This window comes from Rattus norvegicus, chromosome 4, assembly GCF_036323735.1.
Source record: "Rattus norvegicus strain BN/NHsdMcwi chromosome 4, GRCr8, whole genome shotgun sequence".
NCBI lineage: Eukaryota > Metazoa > Chordata > Mammalia > Rodentia > Muridae > Rattus > Rattus norvegicus.
The window spans coordinates 181736962-181764318 of record NC_086022.1 but is presented as its reverse complement, the minus strand read 5'-3'; the positions used below and the strand labels follow the sequence as shown (position 1 = coordinate 181764318).

Below are 27357 nucleotides of genomic sequence, written 5' to 3'. Positions count from 1 at the left end.
AGGCAGAATCTGAGTTCAAGGCCAGCCTGGTCTACAGAGAAAGTTCCAGAACAGCCAGAGATACTCAGTAAGACTCTGTCTCAAAAAAAAAAAAAAAAGGAAGGAAGGAAGACAGGCAGGCAGGCAGACAAAAGTCTATAATATGGGGGATAGTTCAGCAGTTAAGAGTTCCTTTGAAACTGGAAGAGCTTGAAGGGGCTCGAGACCCCATATGTACAACAATGCCAAGCAACCAGAGCTTCCAGGGACTAAGCCACTACCTAAAGACTATACATACATGGACTGACCCTGGACTCTGACCTCATAGGTAGCAATGAATATCCTAGTAAGAGCACCAGTGGAAGGGGAAGCCCTGGGTCCTGCTAAGACTGAACCTCCAGTGAACTAGACTGGGGGGCGGAGGGTGGCAATGGGGGGAGGGTTGGGAGGGGAACGCCCATAAGGAAGGGGAGGGGGGAGGGGGATGTTTGCCCGGATACCGGGAAAGGGAATAACACTCGAAATGTATATAAGAAATACTCAAGTTAATAAAAAAAATAAATAAAATGTAAAAAAAAAAAAAAAAAAAGAGTTCCTTTGAACAGGTTCAGTTCCCAGCACCCAGGTCAGGTGGCTCACAACTGCCTGCAGCTCCAGCCTCAGAGGTCCGATGCCCTCTTCTGGACTTTGAGGGAACAGCCCTCATGGGCACACAGGTGCACATAGACGTACATCTTAAAAGAGAAAACACTTTGTATTGTTTTCTATAATAAAAATTTAGGGCATATTTCTTATAATGGAGTTTTAAGGCAAGATAAACCAAACACTTATGATTTAGAAAACTCAAAGAAACTTCAAAGAGCTTCCAAGCTCAACAAATAAGGGGTTTCCGTTATAGCATTTGCTTAACCTGTTTGAGGCCCTGAACTAGATGCCTGAAAAACAGTAGTGAATTAGTTAAATTCATGCTCTCAGCAGGTCGCCATTCCAGCCACCTGCCAGAGCTCTCTGACAAGCCGGCTTAAATATTGTGCCTAACTTGGAGAGCCATCTGTACCGGTGAATTACTTAAACCACTTTGGCTCCCGGCAGGGCGCATGCGCGCACCTGCCTAAGCTCTCTTTGGATTTGAAAATGAAAGACAGGCATGCACCTGCTAATTTTGATTTGCCTTGACTAACTCAATGGCTGGGCATTTCTAATCCTCCCTGTGGCTAGCATACATTTCTCTCCAGTATTCTTGGTTTAATGCCTTCTAAATCTATATTTTATCTTTACTGTCCCAAAGATAGATAGATAGATAGATAGATAGATAGATAGATAGATAGATGATTGATAGATACATAGATAGATGATTGATAGATTCATAGATAGATGGATAAGATGATAGATAGATAGATAGATAGATAGATAGATAGATAGATAGATAGATAATAGATACATAGATAGAGAGAGGGGATGGGGATGCAATAGACTGATTTGTTCCATGAGGCCAGAGGAGGGCATTAGATCCCCTAGAGCTGGAGCTACAGGTGGTTGTAGACTGCCTGAGGTGGGTGCTGGGAACAGGACCTAGGTCCTCTGTACCAGCAGCACGTGCTCTTCACCCCTGAGCAGCTCTCCAGCTCTTTATTAGCAACCTTGTACCGACTACATCAAGACACCTGCTTCCAGCCTAGCTTGGGTGCATGAAGGCCTGGGACAGCTGACACTTTACTCTGTTAGTGACAGCTTGTGTTGGTTGTGTCCCTATGACCTGCCAGAAGTCTGCCTGGTGGAGTCAGTAGACTTCACAGGGACTTCTGCTCCGTTCTGGCTACAGTTCCATAAGCAAGCAGATATGCTTGTTCTTGTTTCACAAATAAACAGAGGCCGAGGGAAAGTGAGTCCCCCCAACCCCTACTGCACGGCTGGGAATCAACACAGTAAAAAAAGCCCCAGGCCAGCTCTGAAACCCACTTGTAGTCAACAGCTAGCAACAGCCCTCAGAACTGTGAGAGTCAAGAACATACAAGAACAGTCAGGGAAACAGAGTAGGTCTACATCTTCTGGGGGAGCAAAAGAAAAAGTGACATTTCCTTCCCTGGGGTCCTGGGGCCACATAGAGGTAATTGTTTCCAGTATAGTAACATTGTTTCCAGTATAGTGTCCAGACTGTTTCAAATTTCCCCAAAGCCAATGGAGGAGGGTATGGTACCATCCAACTGGGCGGGAGGTGGGGGTAGGGAGGACAGTAACAGCCTTTGCTAAGAGAAGGGGCTGTAGTCTGCAGAGTGGCCAGCATCATCTCACTGTGCTTCCAAACAGGTCACTTCTAGGCAATGCTAGTGATCCCTCAGCCTCAGCAGAGGTGCCCAGGCTTCCCCATAGCCACAGGAACAAGGCTGCCATGTAGGGACAGGTTGCTCTCCCAGCCATAGGACATATTGCTACAAAGTAGAGCCACAGGTCCCACAAAGTCCAGCTGACAATTCTCCACAGGGGAAGAAAACATTTCTGTTTATTTATATTTACCTGTTAACGTAGACAAAAATAAAATCTATTCATCCCAGATAGGGCCCTAAAGATATGCCAGAGAAACGATTCCACCCAGACGTGGTGAACCGGGGAGCTTATTTACTGAAGTTGATTGCGGGATCATGATGGGTGACTGGAATTACTCACAAAAGCTACACGGCTTGTAGGTCGATCCACTGAAGAACTTCCTCTCCCCCGTGTTTGCCATCTTTCTCCTCTGGAAGGAGCCTCCTGAGTCTTGTGCTCTCATTCTGAGTTTTGGGACCAGAGGGCTAATTCTGATGGTTAATAATTCCTGGTCCTCAACTAGTGTTGGGTGTTTTGTGTCTGCTGTCTTTCTTCTCCACTGTTATGCTGTGGGTGTGTAATACACAGTTATTCGCTCATTTGTAGACCGTCAGACCCTACTAGCCACCTATGAGGAGCTGATTTCCCTAACATCCCTGGATCTGGGAGTCTGCGAATCACACTGTCTTTTGACACAGTAGCTGCCACAGATGCTCCACAGTCAGGAATAAGGGTGAGCAAACCAAGTAGTATCTTTTAAATACGCACATTCACATTTCCCTGCACATGAAGCAACCAGAAGCTTCTCAAAAAGGGGCTGACCCAGCCTCGTCACTAGAGTCACAATTAAATCAATACAAGAGCAAGGAAACCGTGTGTTTCCACTTTCCTGGAAAGAAGGGAGAAGAATGTCAGGAAGAGAGAGGCACCACGCAATGGTGCAGCACAGCAGCCAGGCTGACTCTGGTCAGGATTCCAGAGACTCAGAGATGTGGACACAGGGGCTGAAGACTGACCCAGAAATCCTTAGACTTCAACCCCCTCCCAGCTTCCCAGCAGAAGCTCCCAGACCCCGCTCCCCCAAGAACTCTAAACCCCTGGTTCCCAGCTTTGTTCATCACACATACATCAAAAGCTGATTGAGAGCTATTTTATTTGAACACATTTCCTTCCATCGTCCAAAAAGACAAAATGAACACAGCTCCGTGGTTCACAGGTGTCAGAAGCGCAAACACTGTTATGGATATGCGACAATGCTGATGTGTGTGTGTGTGTGTGTGTGTGTGTGTGTGTGTGTGTGTGTGTGTGTGTGTGTGTGTGAATGCCATACTCCAAACTATGGACTCAGTACAATCTTTCAAACGAAGAAAAGTGTTAGTCATAACAGAGTATAATTCGAGAATTATCCTTTTCCATAAAAAATAACTAGGTAAGAAAACACTGGAGGGACAGAGAAACATCCCACCCTGAAGTGATACAACAAATCACATTTTCCTTTGCTTTGCCAGTGACACGCTATGGAAAGCACCAAGCAGCCCTACGGAAACACTGAGCACCCTGGGCTCTTCGGAATGGACCCTCTTTTTCATCTCATGGGCTTCCTGTAGGAATGGGTGAATATGGCTATGTCAAGTGGCAGCTAGCAGTCACTATATATTTCCTGTTGTGTTCCCAAACTGATGAAAGTGAAAAGCAAACACGTGTACTAAACCCAGGATGGAAACCACTCAACAGTCAGCAGCAAGGCAAACTCAACCAAGCCCAGTAACAAAGTATCCAAGGGAGCATTGTTCAGTTCTTCCACCCGAAAGTTTTAAAGGCAAAGGCATAAATGTATCAGCACTGAGCTTGCTCGTGCCAAATCTTTACCTGCTCTCCCTCCTCCTTCTTTAGAACCATCTGCAGGGCTACAGTGCTGAGTGAGTTCTAAATAAAAACATATTCAACATCATTTCTGTGTTTTCACAAACTGCGAAGTGCAAGGATTATAAAAAGTAGTTAACTTTTAAAATAAAAGCGCACAGTAAAAAAAAAAAAAAAAAAAACTGAAGCATAGGCTATGACGTTCGGATTTAAGGACAAACAAGCTCCTGGGATTATTACTAAATCACAAGGCAGTGGGCAGATTGGGACACCAGACCGAGCCCACTGTGCCTGACTAAAGCAGGCATCTCTGACCCCCAGGTGGCTGAAATGAGAACACATTGTCACAGGGTCAGGGGCTCAGTCGGTGTCCCCAGACTAAGCTCTGTGTCACACCAACACTCAATGTTTCTGGTCACCAAGGAAGGAAGTTGATGTAGTGCACTGCTTCCAGAGATCGCAGCTCCTTTCACACAGACTATCTCTGAAGCAGGGTGGGAACTGGTATTCACTTCACTCTGTGGGCTGGCAGGGATATCGGGTAGCCCTGATTGACAGGCCTCCTGAGAGAGAGAGTATACACACAGACTCTGCACTCCTGTGTAAGGACGAGGCAGCCTTCAGCATGTTCCATTTTGCTGTGAAGCCCCTTAGATCAGCAGTGCTAAGCGAAGCTCATGAAACACCTTGACAAAGACATCAGGGCTCCTTCTATTTTCCTCTTTGGCCAAACAGGCTTGTAACTTTACCTGGAAATCTGAGGACTGAAGCCCTAATGATCTATAAATAACTGTTTATTAAAAAGAAATATTTTCCTCTGTCCTCCAGTATAGAGCTAAAGTATCCTCTCCTTCACTCTGCTTGAATGGAAACCTAACGCATTTAAAATCGATGGGTTCTTGGCTATAGAAACATCAGAAAACAGGGGTCAAAGTCTCTTTGGTTTCACGATTAATCTTAAGCCTTTTCTGTTTCTTGCCAGCATCCCCAGTCTTCTAGGTTGACAGTATATCTTAGCCCAGGCTGCAGAAGTTATGGGTTCTTACACAGTCATCTCAGAACCTGTCTGGTGCCAAGGGAAGAAGCCTCTCGGAATAGGAGTGCACAGTCGGCAGGCAGCTCCCATGAGGATACTCCCTGACGCTGCCTGTTACACAGTGGGAGTCAGAACCCCTCAGAAGCATCCGAGGGTGGATAAGGCAACAGAGAATGGGAAGAAAATACAAAGTATCACAGAAGGAGTTGCCCGAGGAAGGGAAGGTTTTCAACCAATGCTATCATCCTGGCTGAAGCCTGCAATTGGCACCAGTTGAACTCCAAGTGCCCCCAGAATGCCCAGACAGGTAAAGGGCACAGGCGGACAGATGTCCTAAAACCCATCCAGTTCCATGACACGACTCTTCTCCAAGCATAGCTGGCAGCAAGAACAACAAACTTCTGTTGGGAGTCTGTGCATCTAAACCCTCATAGCCATGTCCTGCACACTGGCTACATGTCAAGTCTGGGTGAGAGCTTCCTGGATGTCAGTGTTACAACTTCATCTGGTCCAAGAATCTAGTTGCTGGCGTTAGGAAATATGTCCAAAGATGGCTATCAGGAAGAGAACTAGTCAACAGGTAGACACCATAATGTGCTTTTAAGATGTGGCTTTTCACAAGACAATTGCCCTTCTTTGTCCACTGCTAACTCAACTTCCAGTCTCCTCTGAAAACTCAGGACTGGGCTGCGTGCAATGAGGATGCATAGGAACAAACGTAAGTTAGATTTTAAAGTGCAGTAATGAAATTACAGACTCCCCAAAATTCAATTCCACAGTGAATATAAATTAAATCCATTGTACCATATTGGTGAAGATTTCAGTTCAGAGTTTTTGTTTTTTTGTTTTGTTTTGTATTTTTTAAAGAACCCAGAAAAACAGTTTGAAAACTAATACATAAAGGCAGGCACAATAGCAAGAGACGTGCAGTCCCAGCACTTAGGAGGCTGAGGTGAGAGATTCTCCAGTTTGGAGTTGTCCTGGATTGTAAGGCAATACCCTGTCTTAAGAGGAAAAAATGAGAGAGAGAGAGAGAGAGAGAGAGAGAGAGAGAGAGAGAGAGAGAGAAACAGACTTAGTGTTTGAAAACAGATGTGGCTGGAAATGGCCTATAAGCTTCCAACAGCATTGTAAGCAGGTTGATTGGATCCTGACAAGACACTAAGAACCGTCACCATCCCTCAAATAAAGACTGAGCTGCTAAACAGTTGTGCAAGTAAGAGTTTTATAACTAGGCTCTAAGGCTGTATTAGAGGCATGGCTATAAAGAAACCCTGAAGTGACTCCCTCATCGACACTGAAGACCTACTCGGGGTCAGCTTCCCTCCCCCACACCCAGCCACCAGGTGAGCAGCTGTGCAAGGAACTGGGAGAAAATCTGCCTGTAATTCTAATTATTTTTCTATGGAGCATACTTAAATATGCAAGGCGGCTGCCTGCAGCTGGTGTGGTTCCTTTAGCTGACTCCACTACAAGATAGCAGCTCTTCAATCAAAATCCCTGTAGGTGAGGACCTTGTTGCTGTTGCTGTAAGTGCTGGAGATTAAACCCAGGGGCCTCTTGTGCACGCTAAGTGGGCCCTTGAGTCTTTTAAGAAACACAGGCCCATGATTGACAGGTCCTTAGGCTACTCACCGCAGTTGGCAGGAGAGCTGTGAGGCCAGCACCTCACTTCAATTCAGAAATGCCAGCAGAGGCCATCCCACGTCTGTAAAGAACATCTCCCCTGCTTTCTAGCACCACATCAGCTAAAGTCACCATTCCCTTAAAAAGGCAAAACACAGCTATGTATCTAAGGCTAAGACCAAGCTAGGAGGAAACTTGGTGGAAATGTGCAAAAGTTGGGGTGGGTTTTTTTTTTTTTTGTCTTGAAACAAGAACTAAGTCACATATATTCAATAAAAGTAACTCACAAAGGCATCTTTCCTTACGCAGTACTCCCTCTCCCTTAAGACTCAGCTTATAAAATGTTTATAGCACTCTCCTAAGAACAGAGCCCTCATCTGCCACACACGAGATAAGAGGTAAGTCTGCCTTACACAGCATTCTCAATTGCACAAAGACTGGAAAGGCTGAGGAGGTGTCTCTCCATGTTTTTGGATGGACGGGCTGCCTGTGTGGATTCTGTCTGGCTCTATCTCTGTAGCAGGCAAGGCAACTGCAGCTTGTGGGCCCCAAGGAAAGCTATGTAGCAGCCAACACAGCGTCAGGAACTTACTTAGAGCATTAAGAGGCTTGTTTTTTTTTAAGGTAACTCAAGTGTGCACAAAGTTAAAGAATGATAATTTCTAAATGTCAAAAGGTTGGACACGCCCGTCGGGGTTTCTGAAAGCAAATATAGGATAAAATGTCTGCCCAGAGAGCCTGGGTGACAGGGAACAGGAGACTAGAGGTGGGCGGATCCTAAAGCTTGTCAAACGCTGATCACCAAAAGGAAAAGTCCATACTGACGAGATCGCAGGTGACCTGAAGCAAGTGTCTTTAAAGTCATCCTTTCGGGACTCGCGTGAGGCCCTGGGTTCCATTCCCAACGGGAAAAACACAGAAGAAAGCCATTGCTACTGTGATCTTAGCTACTGACCTCGACCCGTTCAAAGCAGACCCCGGCAGTCTACTTTTAAGGGTGGGTTTTAGTTGTTGGCCCAAGACTGCTTCGGTTTGGTTGAATACTTTTCGTGACATTTGTTCCCATGGTACAAAAAAACAATCTGGAAAGAATACGGTTGGTCTCTTTACCCCACGTTTTCAAGTAACTAGCTCAAGGAAGCTTATTTACAGCAGAGCCGTCCTCCCCACTTGACCTACGTTAGCCCACTTTGTCTCTTCAGGAGTCCATATTTCAAAGGCTTGCCTTTCGTTTTTTTCCCCCCTTGAACCAGATTTTTCTTTTAAGTACTGTTGAATCAGTCAGGTCTCTGCTTTATTGGGCAGATAGAGAGAGGAAATCAACAAGTTGTGTCCGAAGGCTGGGAACCGCCTGAAGGCTTCCCAGCTGTCCGCAAAGATGTTGTACTTGAGAAACACTCGGTGCTCCAAGCTGGTGGACAGGGTGACGTCCCTGCTCATAATGTAGATGCCGTCATTGTGTAGTGCGCACGTCAAGTTCAGGCCTGATTTGGACGTGTTCTCCTTCAGGTAGAGCCACTGCCGAGTTTCCGTGTTGTAGGACTGCACGGTGAGCATGTCCTCGCTCTGACTGCTCCTGCGGTTGGACCCCAGTTCGTGGAGACACCCGCCCACGATGTAGATGGTCTCCTCCACGGACACCATCTGCTGCTTGCGGATATGGACGTCGCAGGTCTCAAACAGCGTCCAGAGGTCAGCGGAGGGGCAGTACTGCAGGATGTTCATGTTGCGATCTGAAACACACAAAGAGGCTGAAGCTCACTTGGAAAGGCAGGGGATAGAGAAAGGGTTTTCTAAGCAGATGGGGCAGAGGTCAGCTGAATGCTCCCCCACTACCTTCCTCCCAGGCACCCCCTTCTTGGGGGAACCTCAGACCCACAAAGCCAGACATGGTGGCTCACACCTGTAATCCCAGCACTAGGAAATCCTAAACGGGGATCTTGAGTTGAGGGCAGCCTGGAAACGGGCAGCTTTGATTTGAACACGACTTGTAGATGCTGCTTTAGACAGATGGCTATGCTTAGATGCTGTACCTCAGAGTAAGACCCCATGTCTTCTGAGAGAAGCGTTAACCTCAGCAAGCCCTGATTTGCAGCCTACCTCGGGGCAAGCTCTCAACACTGTAGCAGATTCTGTGCTTTAATGAGAAGCTCTAGCTGTCAGAGGTTTGAACCCCAGTGACCTATGCTGCTTTACACAAAATGGAAAACCCCCCATTGTAAAACTTATTACTTAGCAAAATGGTGGTACATCTACCTGGACATCCAGATGAGCCCCCCAGACTGGTGTCCTATCTGATTAGACTTGAACAAACAGGATTCACAGCACTGAAACATTGTTGCCTGCTTGGGAATGCGTGCTTGGGGGGTGGGGGGAGGATAGCACTGTACAACCCTTAGAATGCCCCATATGAAATCTCTCTCCACCGTCCTGCCTGCCCGAGCAGCCTACCTGCACTGCAATCTGCTAAGCCACAAGATCAGCCCAACATCCTCAGACCCTCAGACAGCCAGAGAATGTCTGACTACACAGAGGATAGGTCCAGCCCCCTGCCCTGTGTCTTGGCAAACCCTAAACCATGCCAAAACCCGACAGCCAGCAAAGCAGGTTTTCAGGGTCAAGAGACACAGGAAAGCCTCAGTTCCTGCAGATTCACTCACAGACCTACCTCCCAAATGTAGCACTCAAGACACAACAAGGCCCCACCTCTGGCCTGCTTTGGGGTCATGCAGAAACAGTCAGGACCAGGCAAAAGCTTTCTCTGTCATTGTTTTTTTAAACTAGTAACTACTTTCTTTGAGGGAAAGTATAGTCTTGGGGGTGGTGGTGGGGCTCTTACCATCTACTTGAGAGCTGAAGTAAGAGGATTTCAAGTTCAAGGTTTGCCTGTGCTAACAGTGAGTTCAAAGGCTGCCTAGGCATCTCAGTGAGATTCTGCCTGGAAGCACATGTAAAAGGAAGGCTAAGTCTGTGGAGTACTTGCTAGTGTGCATGAGGACCTGGTGAGGTTCCCAACATCGCAGAATAAGGAAAACAGACAACGATGCCAGGAGGTTCAGCACACAGGGCTTCACTTTTCTCTTTTTAAATGACTTTTAAAACATTTTCTTTCCTTTTTCTTTTTAAAGTCATATGAGTACACTGTAGCTGCCTTTAGTCACACCAAAGGAGGGCATCGGAACCCATTACAGATGGTTGTGAACCACCATGTGGCTGCTGGGAATTGAACTCAGGACCTCTGGAAGAGCAGTCAGTGCTCTTAACCACTGAGCCATCTCTCCAGCCCCCTTAAAACATTTTCTTCTCTAGGAAAGCATAAATGGTCTAGCCACAGGGCAGGAGGGAAAAAAAGTAAGGTTATTAGCAACCCCCAAAAATCACATTTCTGTTTGTTATTGCTAAACAAACAACAAAAACTGTGAACAGCAAGCAGAGGAAACAGCTCAGGGTCTGGAGCCAGCAATGGACCGGCCCATAGCAACAGACCCTCCCATAGCAACAGATTCACCTACTGCAATGGACCCACAATAGAGTGACCCTCAGTCAGCCATGGACCCTCCCTCAACAATGGATCTACCCACAGCAACGCATCCACCCATAGTAACAAACCCTCCCACTACAATGGACCCAAAACAGCAACAGCCCCTCCACAACAATGAACCCACCCATAGTAACTGACCCGCCCACAGCAGGCGGAGGACCCGCCCATACCCACCCCACCAGAAGCTACGTGCAAAGAGCTCTTCAGTCAGGCCTGGCATGGTGGTACACATCTGTAATCATAGCGTCCAGAGGCTGAGGAAGAGGATTGCAAACTCAAGGAAGCCTTGGCTACACAGTAAGACCTTGTCTAAGAAAGGGAAGTACAGACAGAAAGACAAGCCCCAGAGCCAAATCTGACTCCAAGCTGCCAGGGAACTAGAGCAGGTCCTTAGTATGCGCTGGTCCCTGTGCCCACAAGCTTCCGGCCCAAGGGAACTGCCTTTCTGGTCCTCTCACAGGTCTGCATGTTACTTACAGATTAGATAATAAGGTCACTCTAGCAGATGGCCAAGGAGGGGTTGGTTATCTACCCAGGACACCTGGTTGGGTCTCCAGCAAGCTCCTCTCCTCCTATCAACATCCTGTAGGTCTTCATGGGTCTTCTGCTGCAAACTCCGTCCCTCTCTTCCCTGAGCACTGGCTCAGGCAGTCAGACTTGGTAAGACAACCTTTGGGTCTTGACAGTTAAAACAGATTCCTCTGCCCTTTAGAGTTGTTAGGGTTTCCTACTGAATTTCTGCCTGTTGTTTTTGTTGGTGGGGCTTTTTTTGTTTTGATTTTGGGACGCCTCATTCAGTTGACCTGCTACTCCCCATTGTAGCCCATAATGGCCCCAACGTTGCAGCAATTCTCCCGCCTTGGCCTTCCATGTGACGATACAGGGACAGGCAACCTCCTGGCACCTCCATCTCTCTACTGTTTGACAAAGAACTAAAATAATCAAAATCTATTATAAAAGTCACAGGCCAGTCGGGTGTGGTGATGTACACCCTTCATCCTAGTGGAGACAGGTGGGTCTTTAGGAGTTGGGCTACACAGCAAGTTCCAAGACAGACAGGGCTACATAATAGAAAGACCCTGTGTCAAAAAGTCACGAATCATTATTTACTGAATTTCAAAAATCTCTTCTAAGAAGTCAACAGGATAAGAATCCAACTTAAGTCCTGGTTTTCTTCTTCTTCTTCTTCTTCTTCTTCTTCTTCTTCTTCTTCTTCTTCTTCTTCTTCTTCTTCTTCTTCTTCTGTTGTTGTTTTTTTGTTTTTGTCTGTTTGTTCCCCCCAAACAATTAGGAAGACCTGTTTGAAATGGGGACTACAGGAACTGTCAGGAAATGCTGGGAAAGCCAGACTAGAGGAGGGCTAGAGAGGACAGGCAGTGCCCAGCCCTGTCAGCTTAGAACACAAACACCCATCCAGTCCACCTCTGACCGCACAGCATGGTCTCTGGCATGGAGAATCCAGGACGGACATCATCCTGGGTGGCCCAAGTGAAGAAGGCACGCTAGTGGTCGCCGTGAAGCTCAAAACACACAAGAAGGGTTTTCCAGGTCAAATCTACAACCCAACTCAGCCAAGGTCATGGAAAAGCCAGGAAATCTACCAGAAGAACAGTGCCACCGGCAGGAGTCAACAGCTCCTGCATGAAGAGAAGCTGGCACACGAGTGTGTGTCATGTCTGCCACGGTGGATTCTGAATCGCTCGCTCAGACACGGTGGTGGCTCAGGCATAGAATCCCAGTGCCTGGAGGCTGAGACAAGAAGACTGAGCTACAGAGCTCTACACCATTGGCTGCGCCAGGGTAAGACCTGGCCTCAAAACACAAACCGCGTTGCCTGAAAGAAAGGAGAAATGTCCATAGGTAAACAGCCTAGCTGTTACTTTCCTAGAAAAACAGAAACAAGGATATAGGACTTAGGCATGTCAGATGCCCAGGCGTGGCTGTCTAAACCTGTGAAATCAATTGATTCTGCACCCTACGCCCCAGTGCGAATGGTGCAAGGCGCTAACAGAGGCAAATTATCTTGATTCCCAGGGGGGGCCATGGGAAATGACGGCATTTGAGGAGGGAAACAGCCCACGGCTTCTATCACACTCATCCCTCTGCTGCTGCCTCTTCTCAGATGCATAAATAGGCAGGCTGGCTACAGAGAGTAGACCCCCCTCCACCAAAAGCAAGCCCATATCCCCGACCTCCGCACTCACCAGAGAGACCTCATTTGAAAACACATCTGTGGTATAATTCACAAATACGCCAAACAGAAATGGTTCTGGCTCTCAAACCCAGCTCCAAGCATCAGTATTAGACAGAGATCCACAGAAGAAGCCACATGAAGACAGGAAGACATACATGGGGAAGCCACCAGACAGAGAGGGAAGAGGTGAGGAAGACTAGAGCCTTTGGAGTGCCCTGCTGAGAGCTTTCTCTCTTCCTCTCCTCCTAGAGTTATGTTCTACCACCTCCCAGGCTGGCCTTAAAGTATTGGTCGTCCCCCCCCCCCCCATGTACCTTCCCAGTGCTGGGATTACAGGAGTGCACAATCACACCCAATTATGGGTCACCTCTCTGAATACTGTATTGGTGTCTGTCACTTACACAGTTGCATATGTTCACTTGTAGACCCAGAGTCACACTCATGCAGTGATCAGCAGGGCTAGAGAACTCTGCCTGCCCCATCACGCCATGAAGGAGTGGGACCCTTGCCCTTGCTACTGCATGCCAAACACACCAGCAACTCCATGAACCCAGTTACCCCTCTCCTTCAGCTGTGGGCTCTGCACACCAGACGCACCAAATTCAGAAGTGAACGCCCTTGGGCAAGAGACCACTTGGCGGCAGCCTCCTCAAGGAAGGCAAAGAGAAGGAAGGACACAGCTCTTCCCTGCATCCAGCAACATCCCTCTCACACAGCCATGATGCTCTCTACCCTGATGCCTAGGCTCTCTCTGCCATGCACAGCAGCACTGAGCTTGGGGACCATCTTTTTTTCCCACACTTCTCTAAAATGTCCATCACGCAGATGTGCACATGCAAACGATAAAACATGCTGCACAGGTCTGAAGAGTTCCCTTGTGCTCACACCCTTCCACCCCATGGGGCATAGGAACTGGCCCCCCAGATCTGGGCTTCAGTGTCTCTCTATCTGGTAAAGCAAAAGCAGGACTTAGCTCTGGCGTGGCACCAGGGAGAGAAGGGTACTTAGTTTACCCTTCTTTCCTGAGCTGTGACCCAAACCTCCAGTGTGGACAGGTTCCAGGTGCTGACCATAAGGCTGGGTTTCTAGCACAAAGAACTCTCACAATCTTTCATAATCCCCTCTTCCGATGTGAACAATGTCCAAGGCCATCAAAGGTCCTTCCTACCTAACCCATCGTGTCTTGGGGCTCACATGTTTAAGAAAGGTAAGCATAGCATAGATCATATGATATGTAAACTCACACTCAGATACATAGCGTCTCTGGTCAGTCCTGCCCCAGCCGGCCTGCTGCAGCTAATGCAAAAGCGGTTGACCGCCACTCACTCACCTCGGGTAGTATATCCACCGATGACATAAATCTTCCCCTTGCACTCGCACGCAGAGAACTCAGCCAGAGGGTTCGGCAGGGGAGCCACAAAATTCCACGCATCTTGTTCGGGGTTATAGCACTCCACGTTAGAAACGGCCTGCCCGCCGATGGCGTAAAGCTTCGAATTGACAGCCACAAGTTTGAAGTTAGATCTGAAAGGAAGACACAGACCGCAAGGTCAGTTCTGGCAGTGACATGAGGGTAGGCTCTCCAGCAGAAGGTGTCGTGAAGTGTCCCCGTCAGGGCCATTCCGCCTGGTGACTGCAGAGATGACTTCTCTGATGTTACTCTGGTACCCAGGACTCCACACTCTGTCTTGGACCTGTACAGGTCCCCCTCATATGAGACTGCAATAGCTACCTAAAGGGCTCATGCGTTCTGTTCCGTTACATGCAGTTCGAGATGAATTAAGGACCAGGAGGACACTGGAGTGATGTGCGGCCCATGACACTTTAAGTCCGGACCTGGAACCAGTCCCCAGCCATTCACCATGCTCATGTCACTGTGGTCTCCATGATCAACTGAAACAATTCACAGAAGGGTGTCTGGCTCACGGCTTCAAAGGATTTTAGCCTATCGTGACAGGAAGTGCTTGAAGAGCAGTTCTTGGTGACAGGAGCAGGAGGCTGTCACGCCATAGTGACACAGATTGAAGGAACTAGGACGTAGCCATACGTGCCCTTCAAATCCCACCCTTTGTGACTGCATCACCCCTCACCATGAGACCCATACTCTAAAGGATCCACAGCCTCACTAAACATCCTCACAGGCTGAGGACTCGCGCCAGGAGGAGGGGGACAGGGACAGTTCACAACCTACTGATGCTAAAAGACCACAACGCCTTCCAGGGGTGTGCAGGAAAGAAGGCAGGGCTGGTTGGTTAAGAGCTCTGGCTGCTCTGTACAGGACCCAAGTTTAGTTCCCAGCACATACATGGCAACTTCCAGCCTCCGATAACTCCAGCTTCAGGGAATCTGAGTGCCTCTTCTGGCTTCCTCAGGCCCTGGCCTACCTGTGTCGTACCATCATACAGATGTGCATTTAAATACCTTTAAAATGAGAGAATACAGACTCGCCCCTCTGCTTTCTCCTCGCAGAGTAGAGGAGCCTCCTCTCTGAGGTACAGACACAGATAACTACTTATGGATAAAAGTGTTGTCATCAGCTTCAGACACAAGCTAAGTAAGAAACGGTTGGTTGTTTGGAGGGCGTCCCCACTCCTCAGCAGAGACACACCACAGGCATGTTCACAACCCTGCTACAGCACAAAGGCCATGTACCCCTAGGCTGGCTCAGCCTCAGCTCCTCACAACCAGCAGGACAGCCCTTCCATTTCAGGTCCTCATCTCTAACTCAGGGGAATCTCACCCCAGTAGCTAAACACACAAGCAAAAGACATTCTCGGCCCAAACCTTTCTACCTTGTGAAATGAAGGTGCCAGGCATGGCCCTTGTGTCTAACTCCAACAAGGATAGCACCATGAGGAATTACATCATAGAAAAGACAGGGGCAGAAGCAGCTAAGGAAGGCGAAGCCACAGCAGGAGCTGTGTAGGTGGGAGCGGGAGTCCCAGGCACAGTGGCGGAAGAACGACACTAAGAAATTACAGTTCTTTACAAGTGCCTGGGTGCATAAGAACTGTTCCATTTTGTTTTCCAGATCCGAGGGTGAACCCAGCGTTCCCCATCCAGAGCCTCAAGGCCATTAAATGCATCCAGCCATGCAGACAGATTTCGCACTGGTGGCAGCACCTGGGCGGTCCTTGATTGATGCTGCTTACTCTCCCAACTGCCAAATGTCCTTAGCATCCAACCATGAGCCGCTCTCTGCGTGTGCAGATCTGGTGAACCAAAGGTAATAACGTTCATAAACAAGCTCTAACCAGCTCTTAACCGACTCAGGGCGGTTTCACTTGCCAAGGGTGGGTACACAGATAGTAAATTCTGTAGTATCAATTCATCCTGCATGAATCTTAGGCGAGCAGGTAAGAGGTCTTTTTCTGAGACTGAGGATAGGCAGCTAAGTAAACAATTTCGTCCCTCCAAACCCAATAAGCACAAGCTCTCATCAAGAGAAATGTTTATTAATGTTGGGTTTGCTTGCAGATGGGCTAGCCACCTGAAAACAAACCATTGCTAAATTTAGAGGCACATCCCCGAGGGCTCCAACTCCGGGCTTGTATGGAGAAATCTAAACTCTTCTAAACAGCTGGCTGACCTGGGACATCGACTGGAGCTCAGTAGATCTGTGCCTCAGTTTCCCCACCTCTCCAGTAGAGTCGAGCACACAGGCTACCCTAGAGAGAAGAGGAGCTGTGGTATTATTTTTAAGATTTCTTTAACTATGTGCATATAGGGGTGTATGCGGATGCACACAGGTGCCCATGTGACTATGAACCACCCAAGTGAATGCCAGGAACTGACTCAGGTCCTCTAGAACAGCAGCACCCATCCTATACCACCGCCAAACCATCTCTCCAGCCCCCCTTGGCTTTTAACTTGATTACATTTATTTATTGCGTCTCTCTCTGTGTATATGTGTGCGTCTGTGCATCTGCATTTTTGCAGGGGTGTACATGCTGCAGTGAATGATAGAAGTCAGAGGACACTTCTGTCCTTCAGTCCAGGGGTGGACACAGGTTGTCAGGCTCAGCAGCAACCCCTGAGCCCTCTCTCCAGCCCTGAGCCCCACTTTCTTAGCTCCAGGAGGACTGGCTTCTCAGCACAGCACAGCCTCCAGAATTCTTCGGTTTGTGCTCTCATCTACAAATCCCTGACAGTTCAGTTCCAACTTCTTAAAGCAACTCACACTTGTCAGCTCAGGAGCAGCAAGTGTGCCCCTAAAGCCACCAATTACTTCACAATTATCTCTTCCTTCATACTGACCCCTGACATACTGTGTTCAGGAAGAATGGTAACCGCAATACCAGATAAGCCTTTATTTTGTAACTGTAGATGATTCCCTTGCAATAAATAAAAAGTGAGAGACACCAACTAGGCAGGACTGGATTTCCCTGAGAAGAAATGCAAAGTCAGATGTCTACAGAAAAATGTGCTCAGCCTGAGGCCCCAGGTTCAATTCCCAAAGCAGAGGCAGGAGGTAAAGGGAGGGCAGAGACAAGAGGATCTTAGAGTTCAGAGAGGCCAGGCAAAGCCATACAGAAGACCCTGACACAAACATACACAAAACTAAGTGGTTTGTCACTGGGCACCTTTCATGTTTCAAGGTTTTAACCTTTTCAGGAGGTTAAAAGGGACCGAGAGAGAGAGAGAGAGAGAGAGAGAGAGAGAGAGAGAGAGAGAGAGAGAGAGAGAGAGATATGCTGGACTTGAACAGCATTTTCTTTTCTAAAATTACACTTATTCATGTGCGTGAACATATATACGGGCCATAGCACACATGAAAGGTCAAAGTGATACACGCTTTTGATCCCAGCACTCGAGGTTCAGAGGCAGTCGAATCTATGTGAGTTCAAGGCCAGCCTGGACTACAGAATGAGTTCCAGGACAGTCGGAGCTACACAGAGAAAACCCTGTCTCAAAAATCAAGAACTAAAAGATGTGACCTTTCTAAATACCTGTCCGCAGACTAACGGCTTTGCAAACCACAGCAAGAAGGGTGACACCAGAGCTGAGCTTGGCCCTTTGTGTAAAAAACAAGCTAAACTCACTGTGGAAATGGGGTCAGTAAGGAGACCAACCTCACTGAGATGCTGGAGTACTCTCAAAGTAATAACAAAGTAACCACAACACCTGACCCAGAAACAGGATTCCAGAAACAAAAACGCAACAGTGGCTTGCTACAGACAATTCTGTTACTGTGAAACTCAAAGCTCCTCCCTAGGCCCATCCAGTCCTTCTGTCCTTCCTTCCCCTTCCTCAGCTGAAGTGACCTCTGCTGGGGACCAGGATGGAGAAGGGAGAAGTTGGAAAACAGAAACACTCATTGTGGCTCGTACAACCAACCACCTGTGGGAAAGTCAGAAAGCAAAACTCAAAAGCAATCTCAACTGTTGGTCAGAATCCGGCTGTGGCGGTTAAAACAGGCCTGCCGTTTTCCCTCCTTCCCTGGTGCCTAGCTGTGTGGGCTCTGCAGCCCAGGATAAAGACTCTCAAAGTGTTCCCAATTCAGGCTCCTCTGCCAGCACACAGCTGTCAGTGAGGCCTCTCTGGCCTTGCTGCATTCTCACACAAACAGGACCCAAGTCGGGAGCTGAGGAAGACCCTACAGACAATCTTAGAAATTAATTTTTTTTTTTTTTTTTTTTTACAAAGGACGCCTGCAGTCAGTGACCAGTTTCTGCAAGCCGTCCCTAATTAAGGTGGGGAGGGAAGGCAATTTGGTGGTCCAACAGGCTTTCACATGTCAAAAGTCAAATCTGTGTTCAGACAACGAACCGGTGTTATACACCTGAAAAGGGGCCGAGAGAGAGAGAGAGAGAGAGAGAGAGAGAGAGCGAGAGAGAGAGAGAGAGAGAGAGAGAGAGAGAGAGAGAGATACTGGACTTGAACAGCATTTTCTTTTCTAAAATTACACTTATTTATGTGCGTGAACATATATACGGGCCACAGCACACATGAAAGGTCAAAGGACAACTCGCAGGAACCAGTTCTCTTCTTCTCCCATGCAGGTCCCAGGACTTAAATTCAGTTCATCGGGCACGGCAGCAAGTGCCCATAACAACTAAGATCCATCTTACCAACCTCTACGGTCATTTTCAAGCCCATAACTTCACACTACACCTTGAAAAGGAATTTCAAAAGTTCACGTCTAAATGTAAAAAAAAAAAGGCAGCATTGTAAGACATATGTTATTATCCGGGAAAAATTTCCACTTACTACAGGATATAAAAGGAGTCACATACAGCAAAGCCAGCTCAAAAGACAAAACTGTTTCATACAAGAAGCCACTCAAACCCAAAGCCTAGGGCCCAGGGTTTACATGACCAACCCTGTGTTCTGTTTGCTCTGTTGCTCTATTGTTGACGTGTTTAAATTGCCAACATTTAAAAACTGGGATACCTCATGCCGGGCCACTCCAACTCCTCCTCACTTCCACTACACAATAACCAGTGTGCTCCAGGGTGAGGAGTCCCATGCTGATATCACATATGGTCCCCACAGCTCCTACCCACACTCTACACACTGATATCACCTGCCCTGCCTCCCTAAGACTCCAGTTTCAAACCACACTTAAAAAAAAAAGTGGGAAAATGTTGTGGCTTGCCCTGGAGTTATCTGTATTTTGATGCTAATTCCACTGCCCCAAGGACAGCTGCCTAGTCACTACTCAGGGCTCAGGTGACTTCACCAGAACCTTCTCCCATTTAATTTGTAAAATGCAGGATAGAATGAGGCCTGTCACTGGACGAGAAGGAAGGATGGGCGGGAGAAGTTTAAAGGAAGAGGAGGAGAGAGGAAGAGACGGAGAGTAGCCACGGGACGACATGGAGGCTGACGTTAAGATTCCACGCTGCACCTTTACAGGTTATTATGAATGTTCTTAAGGGATGGCTGTGTACTGGGCTTTGTTTGTTTAGGTGGGCAATTATATCTTATCAATTGGATCAGAGGTTATTGTGTTGTGTGTTCTTTCACGTGGCGATTTGACTTTGGGAGAGTGTATAACGACTAGAGACACTGAGCCGACTCAGAATTCGGATGTGTGCTTCTGGCAAGATATCTTGGGGTACTTCAGTGCCCAACCTAATGGAGGATAAAAGACAGCATTTTTCTATTTTTATAATTTTACAACAACAGGAAAACCCATCCAATACTGTAGTAACAGCCAGAGATTCACAGATCTAGCCATGTAAAACTGCCAATATGAGTGGGAAAGTGATAAGCAGGGGCTAGATGTTTGGCTCCGCAATTAAGAGCAATGCCTGCTGCTGTGGACTACCTGGGTTTGATTCCTAGCACCCAGGTCCTGGCTCCCAACCATCTGTCACTCCAGTTCATAAGGATCTGGCGCCCTCCTCTGGGACCTGTGGGTACTGCACACAGGGTGCACACACAGGCAGGCAAAATGCATACAATAAAAATAAATAAACCATTTTCAAAAAAGATTAGCCAATAGTCGGGTGGTGGTGAGACATACTTTTAATCCAGCACATGGGAGGCAAAAGCAGGAAGATCTCTGAGTTCGAGGCCAGCCTGATCGACAGAGTTCCAGGACAGCCAGGGCTACTCAGAAAAACTCTGTCTCAAAGATTGTTTGCTTGCAAAAATACAGTCAGTAAACATCTGCAAAGGATGATGTTCTGACGAGAGGACACCACATTGAAGATCTGCCCGCTGCATAGGGTAGGGAGGGCATCTCACCTTGACAGGAGAGGGGACTGGCAAAACCCAACACTGCCTATGAGAAAATTATAAGTCTTTCACGAGCAATTACGCAGCCAAAATATAAAATGTGTACACGCCTTGCCCTGCCCACCCAGAGATTCCTAGATTTTAACCTGGAACCAACTCATATGTGCCAAAGGCAGTCATACACAGAGACCAGGATGTCCAATACAGCGCCGTTTACAGGGACAAATGGATACCACCAAACAGCCCAGAATACTACACAAACAGGAACAAGTCAGAAGAAGCTAGCTCTCACACCTTTACTCCCATCACTTGGAAAGAGGAGGAGGACCTGCTTCTAGTTCAAAGGCAGCTGGGGCTAAAGAGTGAGGCCCTTTCTCAAAAAGGTGTGCTGGTATATGTCTCTAATCATAGCACCTTAGGGGTGGAGGCAGGAGGATAAGAAATACAAGGTCATCCTCAGATACACAGGAAGTTCAAGGCCATTCTGGGATACATGAAAACCCTGTCTCAAAAAAATTAATAAAATAATTTATTCATTTAAAATAAAAATTTAAGGGCTGGAAAGATGGCTCAGCAGTTAAGAGCACCCGACTATTCTTCCAGAGGTCCTGAGTTCAATTCCCAGCAACCACATGGTGGCTCACAACCATCTGTAAAGAGATCCAATGCCCTCTTCTGGTATGTCTGAAGACAGCTATAGTGTACTTATATATAATAAATTAATAAATCTTTAAAAAATAAAAATAAAAATTTAATAAATAAAATAAAATGTATTATAAAATAAAACCAAAAATTATTTCAATACACATTTGTGAATACAAAAAAATCTAAGTACAGTAGTCATTAATTAGAAGAAACATTAAGTACCATAACAAATTTAGAGTGAAAATACATGGATATACACTCCACTTGAGAAAATACACACACAGCTCCCCGCCTAGAATGGCTAGTCACACCTATGTTGCTATAAGTACCTATGCATTTATAGTACCTAACTATGGCATGCATGTACAGATACAGGCTTGGCACCCTGAATTAATCACACATAGATTTACTGAGGGCTGAGTCACAAAAGCCCTGACCTCATAAGCACACTAGCCCATGGATAAAACATGTGAAATTGTGTGGAAACCAGCAGGTGGGACCTTCATGGAGGAAGCAGGTCCCCGGGTGGGGGTGGGGGTGGGGGTGAGGTGTGGGATGATGTCATCACGCAGGCGTAGGCAGGTACACGATAGAACGAGGCCTGTCACTGGACAAGAAGGAAGGATAGGCAGGAGAAAAGTTTGAGGGAAGAGGAGACAGAAACGGAAAGAACGGGAGACTGGAGGAAACTGGCAGAGAAGCTGCAGAGAGAACATGAAGGCTGACATTAAGATTCCACGCTGTTGGGGTTGGGGATTTGGCTCAGTGGTAGAGCGTTTGCCTAGCAAGCACAAGGCCCTGGGTTCAGTCCCCAGCTCCGGAAAAAAAAGAAAAGAAAAAAAAAAAAAGATTCCACGCTGCACCTTTACAGGTTATTATGAATGTTCTTAAGGGATGGCTGTGTATGTTTAGGTGGGCAATTATATCTTATCAGTTGGACCAGAGGTTATTGCATTGTGTGTTCTTTCATGTGGCGAATTAAGTTTAAGAGAGTGTATGGCGGCTGGGACACTGAGCCACTACGGAATTGGGATGTATATTTCTGACATGGCAGCAGCCTGCCTTGGGAACTGGACGGGTAGAGAGTTTGCTGCCAGGCTCAGAGAGAGGCCTTCGGCAGTGTGATATGGGATGGAGCAAAGCGGGTGAGAGGCTTTGCTGACTGAGATTAAGATATCTGTCAGATATCTTGGGGCACTGCGGTGCCAGACCTAGAGCGGGTAAAAAGACAGCATTTTTTTAATATAATTTTACAATAACGAGGGATATTTTTCTTCTCTGTCGTGAGTTAACCACTCTGCTCCACTTTGCATTCTGAGCCATCATTCTTGGCCCCAAAAATATCTCCTCCCCTGACACCTGTTTTTCCTAGTGTCTCAGCCAGTCCCTGCAATGAAGTAATCCAGGGACATGTGGTGGTGGTTAACAATGTCAGTGTGACAGGATCTAGAGCCACAGAGACAAGCTGGAGGCAGCCTGTGAGGAATGTTCTAGGTCTAACTGAGAAGGGAAGACCCAACCTACCCTACAAGTGGGTGGCCCGTCCCACCATCTGGGATCCAGACTGCATACAAAGGAGAAAGCTGGCTGAGCAACCCCATCCCTCCTCCCTACATCCTGACTGCCACCCAGGCTCTGGCCACCCCAGGCTCTCACCACCTCAGGCTCTTACCAGCGTGCCTTCTCCACACTCTCTTCCTGAAGCTGCTTCAAGTGCTTGTCACAGCATAATTAAGGCAGGCACACTCACTTTTCAGTTTCTAAGGCAGATGCATGAGGCAGGAGCTAGAAAACAACTTGACCGTGTGTAAAGAGCACAGAAAGAACATTCTGAGAAAGACAGACCAAAGATCTGCAGCTAAAGAGAGACGGGTGAGAGGTCAGGACTGTGGCGCTGAGGACGGATGACATGCTGAGTCCACATGGACAGAGCTGGAGACACACAGGGAAGAGGTAAGACAGAACGTGGAACCTTCTATCTCCTCTTGGAGCACCACCATTGTTGATTCAAATTAAAGCTCTTAAAAAATATTTTAAAATAACACTTTTGATACTAAAAAATAACTTTATTATTTTGTTTCTGTTTGTTTTCAGAAAGCATCTCTAGCTCAGGCTAGACTACAGTTTCACCTGCCTCCGCTGCCTAAGCCCTGTGGTTGTGGGTGGGTTGCTACTGTATCATCTCAGCGATGGCTACTGTATCATCTCAGCCATGGCTACTGTATCATCTCAGCGATGGCTACTGTATCATCTCAGCCATGGCTACTGTATCATCTCAGCGATGGCTACTGTATCATCTCAGCGATGGCTACTGTATCATCTCAGCCATGGCTACTGTATCATCTCAGCCATGGCTACTGTATCATCTCACCCATGGCTACTGTATCATCTCAGCCATGGCTACTGTATCATCTCAGCCATGGCTACTGTATCATCTCAGCCATGGCTACTGTATCATCTCAGCCATGGCTACTGTATCATCTCAGCCATGGCTACTGTATCATCTCAGCCATGGCTACTGTATCATCTCAGCGATGGCTACTGTATCATCTCAGCGATGGCTACTGTATCATCTCAGCCATGGCTACTGTATCATCTCAGCGATGGCTACTGTATCATCTCAGCCATGGCTACTGTATCATCTCAGCGATGGCTACTGTATCATCTCAGCGATGGCTATTGTATCATCTCAGCCATGGCTACTGTATCATCTCAGCCATGGCTACTGTATCATCTCAGCCATGGCTACTGTATCATCTCAGCCATGGCTACTGTATCATCTCAGCCATGGCTACTGTATCATCTCAGCCATGGCTACTGTATCATCTCAGCCATGGCTACTGTATCATCTCAGCCATGGCTACTGTATCATCTCAGCCATGGCTACTGTATCATCTCAGCCATGGCTACTGTATCATCTCAGCCATGGCTACTGTATCATCTCAGCCATGGCTACTGTATCATCTCAGCCATGGCTACTGTATCATCTCAGCCATGGCTACTGTATCATCTCAGCGATGGCTACTGTATCATCTCAGCGATGGCTACTGTATCATCTCAGCCATGGCTACTGTATCATCTCAGCCATGGCTACTGTATCATCTCAGCCATGGCTACTGTATCATCTCAGCCATGGCTACTGTATCATCTCAGCCATGGCTACTGTATCATCTCAGCCATGGCTACTGTATCATCTCAGCGATGGCTACTGTATCATCTCAGCCATGGCTACTGTATCATCTCAGCGATGGCTACTGTATCATCTCAGCCATGGCTACTGTATCATCTCAGCGATGGCTACTGTATCATCTCAGCCATGGCTACTGTATCATCTCAGCGATGGCTACTGTATCATCTCAGCCATGGCTACTGTATCATCTCAGCCATGGCTACTGTATCATCTCAGCCATGGCTACTGTATCATCTCAGCCATGGCTACTGTATCATCTCAGCGATGGCTACTGTATCATCTCAGCGATGGCTACTGTATCATCTCAGCGATGGCTACTGTATCATCTCAGCCATGGCTACTGTATCATCTCAGCGATGGCTACTGTATCATCTCAGCCATGGCTACTGTATCATCTCAGCGATGGCTACTGTATCATCTCAGCCATGGCTACTGTATCATCTCAGCGATGGCTACTGTATCATCTCAGCCATGGCTACTGTATCATCTCAGCCATGGCTACTGTATCATCTCAGCCATGGCTACTGTATCATCTCAGCGATGGCTACTATATCATCTCAGCGATGGCTACTGTATCATCTCAGCGATGGCTACTGTATCATCTCAGCCATGGCTACTGTATCATCTCAGCCATGGCTACTGTATCATCTCAGCGATGGCTACTGTATCATCTCAGCCATGGCTACTGTATCATCTCAGCGATGGCTACTGTATCATCTCAGCGATGGCTACTGTATCATCTCAGCCATGGCTACTGTATCATTCAGCGATGGCTACTGTATCATCTCAGCGATGGCTACTGTATCATCTCAGCGATGGCTACTGTATCATCTCAGCGATGGCTACTGTATCATCTCAGCCATGGCTACTGTATCATCTCAGCCATGGCTACTGTATCATCTCAGCGATGGCTACTGTATCATCTCAGCGATGGCTACTGTATCATCTCAGCGATGGCTACTGTATCATCTCAGCGATGGCTACTGTATCATCTCAGCCATGGCTACTGTATCATCTCAGCGATGGCTACTGTATCATCTCAGCCATGGCTACTGTATCATCTCAGCGATGGCTACTGTATCATCTCAGCGATGGCTACTGTATCATCTCAGCGATGGCTACTGTATCATCTCAGCCATGGCTACTGTATCATCTCAGCGATGGCTACTGTATCATCTCAGCGATGGCTACTGTATCATCTCAGCGATGGCTACTGTATCATCTCAGCCATGGCTACTGTATCATTCAGCGATGGCTACTGTATCATCTCAGCCATGGCTACTGTATCATCTCAGCCATGGCTACTGTATCATCTCAGCGATGGCTACTGTATCATCTCAGCCATGGCTACTGTATCATCTCAGCCATGGCTACTGTATCATCTCAGCCATGGCTACTGTATCATCTCAGCCATGGCTACTGTATCATCTCAGCGATGGCTACTGTATCATCTCAGCCATGGCTACTGTATCACTCAGCGATGGCTACTGTATCATCTCAGCCATGGCTACTGTATCATCTCAGCCATGGCTACTGTATCATCTCAGCGATGGCTACTGTATCATCTCAGCCATGGCTACTGTATCATCTCAGCCATGGCTACTGTATCATCTCAGCCATGGCTACTGTATCATCTCAGCCATGGCTACTGTATCATCTCAGCGATGGCTACTGTATCATCTCAGCCATGGCTACTGTATCACTCAGCGATGGCTACTGTATCATCTCAGCCATGGCTACTGTATCATCTCAGCCATGGCTACTGTATCATCTCAGCGATGGCTACTGTATCATCTCAGCCATGGCTACTGTATCATTCAGCGATGGCTACTGTATCATCTCAGCGATGGCTACTGTATCATCTCAGCCATGGCTACTGTATCATTCAGCGATGGCTACTGTATCATCTCAGCGATGGCTACTGTATCATCTCAGCCATGGCTACTGTATCATCTCAGCGATGGCTACTGTATCATCTCAGCCATGGCTACTGTATCATCTCAGCGATGGCTACTGTATCATCTCAGCCATGGCTACTGTATCATTCAGCGATGGCTACTGTATCATCTCAGCGATGGCTACTGTATCATCTCAGCCATGGCTACTGTATCATTCAGCGATGGCTACTGTATCATCTCAGCGATGGCTACTGTATCATCTCAGCCATGGAAGTATCATATTGCCGGAGGCTGAGTGAAAACATACCCACCCCCTAGTTAGTACCTCTGGAAGGGAGCATTCAGCTCTGCCTCTCACACTTCAGCTTGCCAGGATTTTTAGGATTTATTTTATGTCTATTTGTGTGCCAGTGTATGTAAGTGCCTGTAAAGACTGTCAAGGGGTGTCAGATACGGATGCTGAGCACAGAACAGCAAGCGCTCTTAACCTCTGAGCCATCAGAACAAGGTATGTTTCTGCAAATAATCTCTGACCTAAAGGTCCCTTTTTCCTGTTATGGACCTGGAAGAGACCACAGTGGGTCTTGGATGGCATCAGGGGGCCTGGTAAAAAGTACCTAGCCTCAGCTGGGTGGCAGCGGCACACAATTTTAATCCCAGCACTTGGAAGGCAGAAGCAAGACGATCTCTGAGTTCAAGGCCAGCCTGATCTACAGAGTGAGAATCAGGACAGCCAGGACTATGAAGACAAACTATGCCTCCAAGATAAAAAGAAAGAAAAAGAAAGAAAGAAAGAAAGAAAGAAAGAAAGAAAGAAAGAAAGAAAGAAAGAAAGAAAGAAAGAAAGAAAGAAAGAAAGAAGAAAGGAAGGAAGGAAGGAAGGAAGGAAGGAAGGAAGGAAGGAAGGAAGAAAGGAAGGAAAAGAAAGAAGGGGAGGGAGAGAGGGGTAAGGGGAGGGAAGTGGGGAGAGAAGAGTGTGTCTGTCCTGTGTGGTTACTCTTTCCACTTCTAGGACACTGGCATCCAATGTGAGATCTGAGCCTTCCTAATTGCTAGACTAGCGTTCTCCCACTGAGACACCTTTCCCCTACTCTTTCTGGTTTTGCTACATTATCCAGGCTGGCCTGGAATTCACTCTGAAGCCCAGAAAGAATTTTAACTTGGGATCTGTCTGCTTCAGCCTTCCAAGCAGCTGGGGCAACAGGCCCACTCTACAAGCCCTGACCTCTCCTCCAGGCCACTTGGGACTGCGGCCTTTACTCCCTTCCTCTTCCTGGTGTCTTCTTTCCCAGCTCTTCCTTTATTTGCTTCTCTATATTGCTTTCATTCTCTCTTTTCCTTACTTCGAAGGATGGGAAAGATGGGTGAGGTGGAAAGGAACACATCTTCTAACAG

The 27357-nt window shown here is 47.3% G+C and overlaps 1 protein-coding gene across 8 annotated transcripts in view; it reads right to left on the bottom strand.

Moving 5' to 3' along the window:
- Nucleotides 1-3419: 3419 nt before the first annotated feature.
- Nucleotides 3420-27357, bottom strand: part of Klhl42 (kelch-like family, member 42) — a 30557-nt gene continuing 6619 nt past the window's right edge. For 2 of the 8 annotated variants that reach the window (XM_063286601.1, XM_063286602.1), the window contains exons 3-4: nucleotides 13874-14067; nucleotides 3420-8541 (exon numbers count right to left, since the gene is read on the bottom strand). In XM_063286601.1, coding sequence (XP_063142671.1) covers nucleotides 8090-8541; nucleotides 13874-14067 — 646 coding nt within the window. In that variant the 3' untranslated portion in view covers nucleotides 3420-8089. The other 6 variants (XM_063286605.1, XM_063286603.1, XM_063286604.1 and 3 more) reach the window with 6 other exon arrangements.